The 7,764-nt window shown below is 55.0% G+C and overlaps 1 protein-coding gene across 1 annotated transcript; it reads right to left on the bottom strand.

Moving 5' to 3' along the window:
- Positions 1-3,020: 3,020 nt before the first annotated feature.
- On the bottom strand, positions 3,021-7,291 carry AQP2 (aquaporin 2). The gene is made up of 4 exons (XM_014893793.2): positions 6,929-7,291; positions 4,912-5,076; positions 4,121-4,201; positions 3,021-3,236 (listed from the first exon to the last, which is right to left on the bottom strand). Exons 1-4 carry the CDS (start codon positions 7,289-7,291, stop codon positions 3,021-3,023), a joined length of 825 nt encoding a protein of 274 aa, XP_014749279.1.
- Between the last annotated feature and the right edge of the window lie 473 nt (positions 7,292-7,764).

Below are 7,764 nucleotides of genomic sequence, written 5' to 3' on the forward strand. Positions count from 1 at the left end.
GAAGGGTCTGGAGAACTCCCGAGGGACCGGGGGGGCTCAGAAGGAGAAAAGGAGGCTCAGGAGGGACCTCCTGGCTCTGCACAAGTCCCTGACAGGAGGGGCAGTGAGGGGGGGTCGGGCTCTGCTCCCAGGGAACAGGGACAGGAGGAGAGGGAACAGCCTCAGGCTGGGCCAGGGGAGGTTTAGTTTAGTTTTGATTTTGGGGGAAATTTCCTCAATGGAAAGGGAAATGGAGCAGGTACAGGTGCTCAGGGCAGGGGTGAGGTCCCATCCCTGGGGCGATTTCAAAGCTGTGACACCTGGGGACATGGCCAGGGTGGCCTTGGCAGTGCTGGGGAAACGCTTGGACTGGAAGGTCTCCAAAGCATTTTCCAACCTGAACAATTCCATGGCTCCAGGAACGTGGCAGCCAAGCAGCAAGGACAAGGAAGGGGATGTGGGGGATGTAAAATGGAATTTTTACAGCTTTGATGAAGGATCAGCCCAAAGCTCCCTGACCCCAAGGTGGGAGAAGAGGAACCTCATGGTTTGGGGCTGGAAGGAATGGGAATGTTCCAAATCCTGGCTCAAATCATTCTCTTGGCATCTGACACCCCAGGAGCTGCCAGTTTAGGGAGGATTATGGTTGGTCCTTGGCAGCTCTGGGCTCCTGATCCTGCCCTCCAATTCCAGCTCCCCCAGTGCAATCTGGAATGTCTGGGAGGTTTCCTGACAGGGCAAGTTTGGGAAGTGGCACAGTTCCACAGGGAAGGTGAATTTGTAGTCCCAGGAAGACTGGGGCTGCTTCAGCCACCTGGCTCAGGGGTTTGGGGTCTGGGAGGTTTTTATAGCACTTTATATTTTTTTTATACTTTATATTTGTCATAGATGTGTCAGTATTTGATTCCCCTGTCTGAATTCAGGGGGTAAAAGGGAATTTAAAGCGGTTCATGTGAAAGAGGAGAGCCATTCTCAGACATTAAACCTCAGGTTCAGGCCCTGTGAGGTTTAAACATTGTCAGGGTAAATAATAAATGAAATGCTTTGATCTGGAGAAGAGACATTGAACACACCAACATTGATTTGAATAAATAACTGAACTCAGCTGTGGCTTTTTCTACAGCAGAACTTGCCCAGGGTGACTTTGGAAAAGTCTGCTGGGATTTTCCAGCACACATACTTGGATTTATTTTCCTTTAAAAAGCATCAAAACCCCCATACGACTTTTATAAGTGAGCATTTGATAACAGAAATACAATTTGACACTGGGATTTATTTAAAACATGATTTTATTGTCATTGCTGAGAACAGAGGGAATTTTTGAGAAGCCTCTTCTGAGCTAAAATTCAAATTCACCATGGAGGAGCAAAGGGAAGCAGAATCCCTGTTTTTGGGTGGATCAAACCAGGGCTGGGAGTGCTGCCTTGGCAAAGCCCTCTGGGGGGGTTTGCATGGATTGGCTGTGGATAAACAGCTGGGCTGGGCCAGACCAAAGCTGGGCTCCCTCCTTGGCCCTCCAGCAACAGCCACTCCATGAGCTGAGGAAGAGCACGGGGAGAAAGGCAAGGATGGATGTGATGGGAGGAGGGGATGGGGCCTGGCAGCAGAGAGAAGAGCACCCTGTGGTGGGGGGGTCCTGTCACAACAGGGGGAGGGAAATGTTCCAGAACGATCCAGAAATCATCCCTTATGATTGGGAATGGGGCCCAGTCTCATTAAATATTCCCATTAAGAGCCTTTCCAGGGAAATCCTGGTGGGGCTGACACTGATGGGGCAGTGCTGGAGACACTGCTGGGATTCACTCTGGGAATGGAGAACTTGGGGCAGTGCAAGTGAAATGGGGTTAAATCAATGGCTGAAAGAGCAAAGTTCACCCAAAGACCAACCCAGATTCCTTGGCCAGGCTGAGGACCATGACCAGGTCCTGACAGGGCAAAGGGAAGGGTGGGAAGGGTTTGGAGGGTCTGGAGTGATGCAGCCATGAGAAAGGGATGTGAGAAGGAAGTGGTGGAGATGAGAAAGAATTCCTGGCTGTGAGGGTGGGGAGGCCCTGGGATGGATTTCCCAGAGAACCTGGGAAAGCTTCCATATCCCTGGAAGTGTCCAAGGCCAGGACAGACGGGGCTTGGAGCAGCCTGGGATAGTGGGAGGTGTCCCTGCCCACGGCAGGGGTGGAACTGGGTGGGGTTTGAGGTTCATTCCCATCCAACCCATTCCATGATTCTGATTCTGATTCTTCACACCTGAAACACGTTGGGTGTGAAATCTTTCCTCTGTGTGTTCAGGTGGTCTGAGCGTCTGAGGGGAACAGGGAAGAAGGGAAAGGAAGGAAAACCGGGGAGAGAGAGGAAGAACAAGCCCAAAAATAAGGTGGGTGTGAGTTTGGGCTGTTACCTGGGCTTGTCATTTCACAGGAGAGAGAATTTGCAAGCGCTCCCCAGTGGGGTCTGCAGGGACTCATGGCCACACTTCCAGTCCCACCTTCCCTGGAAAGCCCGAGTGGGAGCACCTCTGTGTCCGTGGCGGGTGGGAAGGGGCACTTTGGTCCCTTTCACAGCAGAACCCATCGTGTGTGACACAGCTCAGAGGGAATGCTCCAGCTCCTGCGGGGGAGCCAAGAACCGAGCAGGGACCCGGGACAGGAGCAGAGTGCAGCAGCAATGAGGCATCGGGTGGCAACCTCCACACCCAGGGTAATGAACACTCTCCAGGCTCCTCGGAGCTCCCCGGGGAGGAACAGCCCCAGCCAAGCTCCGTGTCCTGCCAGGGGGACGTGGGAGAGGGAATCCTGGGGAGATCCCTTGTTCCTGTGGGTTGGGATTTACTGGCTCTCCCCCAGATCAGAAAGCCCCCGGGCATGGGGAGAGCTGGGGGCAGGAGGCGGGTGGGACCAGCACAGCATCTCCCCGGGAGAGGAGTGAGCGTCAGTGCCCCAGGAGGAGCGAAGGGGCGGAGGGGAGAGGTGAGATGCTCCTCGGCACGAGCACTACAGCCACGGCAGAGGTTTGCAGCTCCTCTCTCGGCCCAGGGACAGGTTTGGCTACACCTTCTCGGCCATGGCCCTGGGCAGGCTCTGGGGCGAGTGCAGCTCCACGGACTGGCGGCGCCGCGCCTCGCGCTCGGCCCAGTCGGGCTCGGGCTCGCAGCCCTTGAGGATGGCCAAGCGCTCCGACAGCGTTTTGGCCTGCGGGAACAGGATGTAGTTGTAGAGGATGGAAGCTGCTGCAGCCCCGATCAGGGGGCCCACCCAGAACACCTGGAGAGGAGAGAAGTGTGGGGTGAGCAAATCCCAGCCTGGCTGCGGAGGGTGGGGAGGAGCTGAGGGGCTTTCCAGGGGCCTGGGTTCCTTCCCGGGAACAGAACACGAAGTCGGCTCTGCTTTGGGCATTGCTGGGGATCTGAGCTCCCCTCCAGTGCCTGGATATTCCCGACCATCCTCCCCCACCATTCCCCCTCTGCTCAGACTCTGCATTAATGACAGCCCCATTGTGAACGTGCTGAGTGATGTGGCATCATCTAGATGAGCATTTTCCTACCCACTCATGGATTGCTGTGGGAGGAGGCACCAGACTGGGCCAAACACCTCGGAACACATCAGCAACCACCACAGCTCTGCCTCCAGCTGGGCTCTTTGCAGATGAAAACAATAAAATCGTGGAAATCTCCTGAGCTGGAAAGGACCCACAAAGATCCTCAAAATCCAGCTGCTGGTCCCGCTCAGGACAGCCACTCCCACCCTGTGCCTGAGAGCATTGCTGAAATACTGCTGGAGCTCTGGCAGGCTCAGAGCCTCGGCCATTCCCTGGGGAGCCAGGGAGTGTTCCCAAAGGTGTACCTAGATCCAGGAACAGGAAAGTTCCCCAGGACTGTCAGCAGCTCCACGCTCCATGGGTTTTGTTGCCTGTGCTAAGTCATGTCAACAGACCTCACACCCTGATCCTGTTGCAATGCTCCCAGTTTGGAGTTTGGAAAAGCCAATTAAGCACCCAGCAGCCCCACCTCCTGCTCCTAATCTCTCCATCTCTCCTCCAGCTGGGAGCTGGCATGGAAATGCCAGGAATTTGCCCGGCTTGGTGAGTTTCAAGGAATACTGGCAGTTTGGGGGCCTCATCCAACCCAACCCCAGAGCCAAGTTCTCACCCAGTGGTCGCTGAAGTCTCCGACGACGACAGCGGGGGCGAAGGACCTGGCGGGGTTCATGGAGCAGCCGGTGTAACGGATCTGCCGGGAGCAGCACGGCCGCTAATGTCAGCATCAAACCCTTTTACCACTTTTTAAAAAATGTCGGGGTGTCATTAGGGTGATTCATCCCCTGAGCTGCGGCTTCACCCTCCAGCATTCCTATTCCAGGAAAAGGGATTCCAGGAGCCGCCACCACCTGAGTCAGCCCCGGGAGGTGTCTGAGCTCGTGTGTCCCTGGTGTTGCTGTGCTGCAGCCCAAGCTCCCAGCCCTGCAGAAAATTCCCTCTCCTGCCTCTGAGGACAAGAGAGGAACGGTCCCACAGCCTCAGAGGCTCGTGGATGTTGAGGATGGAAGGTGAGCTGTGACCAGCAGCATCTCCTGTGTGCACTGCTTGGGATCACCACCCACCCAGGTGGGATTTCCCTGAGTGTCCATCCCAAACTGCTCAGCCTGCTCCTCAGAGCTCCAGCTGCCAACACGGTCGCTCCAGGAGAGATCCCGTGGACCCCTGGAACTCCCAATGGGACTCAAGCAGAGGCAGAGTCCAGAAAATCAAGTTTTTCATGCTAAATAAAAGCTGAGCTCAGGCCACAGCTCTCCCATGGCTTGGGTGGGATTTTCCCCTCTCCCTATTGAAAACCCATGGGTTTTACAAACCCCTGTGAAGCCCGGAGATGCAGCCAGACCAACTTTGGGCAAAAACAAAGAAAGAACCCCACAAGTGCCAAGTTTTGGCTGATCCACTCACCCCGAGGAGGTGCCCCACGGCCACGGAGAGGCCAATGGAGAGGGCAGGGGAGCCCAGGTTGTCCTCACGGCGCTCGTCTGTGGAAGCAAAGACACACAGGACCAGCTGGAAGGTGAGGAACAGCTCCACCGTCACCGCCTGCCCCGTCGTGGTCTCATTGTGCAGCTGGAACAGGAGGAAAAACATTCCAGGGCTGAGTTCTGTGAGGGGATGGGAATGGGGGGGATGAATCCAAAATCGGGGGGAGCCAAAGGAAATGGGAGATTTTTGGCACCAGTAAGAAAAAGTTTTCCAGGTAGAAGAAGTGGCTCAATGGGAAATGCTTGATTGACTTCTCAGGAAATTTTATTGGCATTTTTTGGGTATTTTTCCTATTTTTTTTTTCTTTTCCTCGTACTCAAAATGCCTTTTGGAAAAGTTTACAAGTTTTGAAGACATTGAAAAGAAATATTTCAGCATGAAAAAAGAAAAAAATTCCCTTTCCCCACTTTTTTTGACTCAGAGAATTTGTCAGGTCTGATCTGGAGCTGTTCCTGGCTGCACCTCCTCCCCTCCAACTCAGTCCCTTCTTTCTCTGTGTCCCCCCAAACCCAATCCCATCACTTGGTGATCTCAGCAAGTCCTAAATGCCCTCCTGCCCGAGCTCCAGAGCCAGATTTTCCTCATTCTCCTCCCCAGTTCCTGTCCCTTTTTATGCACAGGGATAATCTGTGCAGGCAGCCACACGATGAACAGCCCACAGGGGAAAAATACTTCTTGAAATCCCCAGTTCCCACTTTCAGGTGGTTTAAGCTGTAAACCAACAAAGCTGGAGCAGTCTGAGTCTCCCTTAAACCTCTGGCTTTTATTACCCTCGGTCATTACCAGCCTAAATGCCCTTGTTCAGATTAAACCACAATCCCTCTTTTTAACCCTCTTAATCACCCTGGCAGTGCAGCCGAGTCCTGGCAGTGGGAAAAGTGATTTCCATGTGCTGTTCCCAGCCCAGCTCCCTGCTCCTCCCCTGCTCCACTGGGGTTGGGTGATGCTGATCCCAGCAGGTGCCTGTGCCCTGGGATGGTGAGTGGGCACGGAGAGGGGACAGTGAATCCTCGGATTTCAATTCCTTTCCCCCTCCTGTTGTTATGTGCAGCAGTGGGGAAGGGGTGTTGGAGGCCAAGATACCATTGGAGAATCCCCCATGGCTTCCTAAGCTTCCCTGGCTTTTTATTTTTTCTCTGTCTGAAACCAGCCCGAGATCCTTGTGAAGCTTTGGGGAATCCATGTGTTGTGTTTTGGGATGAGCCAGCTGGATCTGCTGTGACCATCCCATCACAATGGGAAGCAATTAACTGACTCTAATAACAATCTGGGGTTTAGACCCAAGTCTCTCCTCTCTCTACCACTTCAGCAACCTGGAAATTGTGGTTTTGCCAAAGCAGAGCCAGGAAAAGGCTGCCTGTACCCACACCAGAGGGGAAATTGGGATGAGCCTGGGACAAGAGGAATGCAGAGCTGGCATTTTGGGTGTGTCCTTCCTTAAACCCCTGGGACCCCCAGAATCCAAGGGCTCCCCAGTAGAGCCCCAGGGAGAAATGAGACGGTTGTGACTCTAGGGGAGGTGTCTGTGGCCAGCTGGATCCTTCCTCTGCCTTTAGCCCTAAAAACAGGGGGGCATTTTTGGCACCAATATGAAAAGAGGAAAAATTTCTCAGGTGGAAGAAGCGGCTCAATGGGAAATACGTGATTGACCTCAGGAATATTGTAGCCCTAAAGTTATTTCCTAAATTTCCTAATTCCCCTAAAATGGATTTCCTAAAATTTCCTAAAAAGGAAATTTTAGCCCTAAAAGCAGAGGAAGAAGATGAGTCCTGCCCTCCTCCCTGCTCCTGGCAGGACCCTTGGAGCAGCAGGGTCCTGGTGCTGGGCTGTGCCATTCACGTGTCCTCGCTGGCCCCAGAGGGTCTTTGCTGGCCACAGTCGCCATCCTCCCACCCACCACAGACCCTGCCCAGTCTCCCCCATGCCCAGTGCTCACCTTGTTGATGGCCAGGCCCTCCCGCGAGTCTGCCGGGGTGATCTGGTGCAGGATGGCAGCGCCCACCACCCCCCCCAGCAGCTGGGCCACCACGTAGAACAGGGCTCGGAGCAGCGAGAGCTGCGAGCCCAGCAGGCAGCCCAGGGTCACGGCGGGGTTGATGTGGGCGCCGCTGACGTGGCCCAGGGCTTGCACCAGGGTCCCGATGGCCAGCCCGAAGGCCAGTGCGATCTGCAGCGTGCTCGGGGCTGGGAACGACGGCCAGCTCAGCGCGGAGCCCAGGCCGAACAGGACGAACACCAAAGTGGCCAAAAATTCCGCAAAGACAGCCCTGGTGAAGGCGATGGAGCGCAGCTCCCACATGGTGGAGGCTGCCAGGGTCGATCCTGCCCGGAGTATCCTCAGTGCCACCTCAGTGCCACCTCAGTGCCACCTCCTGCTGTGTCCCTGAGGATGACCTGGGGCATCCTTTATATATCTGGGGAGTGGGGTGGCACAGGATCAGCGGGGATCATGGTCCCAGGAAATCTGATGCTTTTTTCCTTCTGTGTTCCAGCTGAGGGAACATCAGATCCTGCCCCTTCTATTAAAGCCGGGGAATGCAGCGCTCGCCACCCTCGGGAGGTCATGGATCAGCTTCCAGCAGTGCTGGAAAGGACTGAAGGACTGCTCCCCTTCTCCTGCTCCCCTTCTCCTGCTCCCCTTCTCCTGCTCCCCTTCTCCTGCTCCCCTTCTCCTGCTCCCCTTCTCCTTCTCCCCTTCTCCTGCTCCCTTTCTTCTGCTCCCCTTCTCCTGCTCCCCTTCTCCTGCTCCCCTTCTCCTGCTCCCCTTCTCCT

This window comes from Sturnus vulgaris, chromosome 30 (genome assembly GCF_052056855.1).
Source record: "Sturnus vulgaris isolate bStuVul1 chromosome 30, bStuVul1.hap1, whole genome shotgun sequence".
Taxonomy (NCBI): Eukaryota; Metazoa; Chordata; class Aves; order Passeriformes; family Sturnidae; genus Sturnus; species Sturnus vulgaris.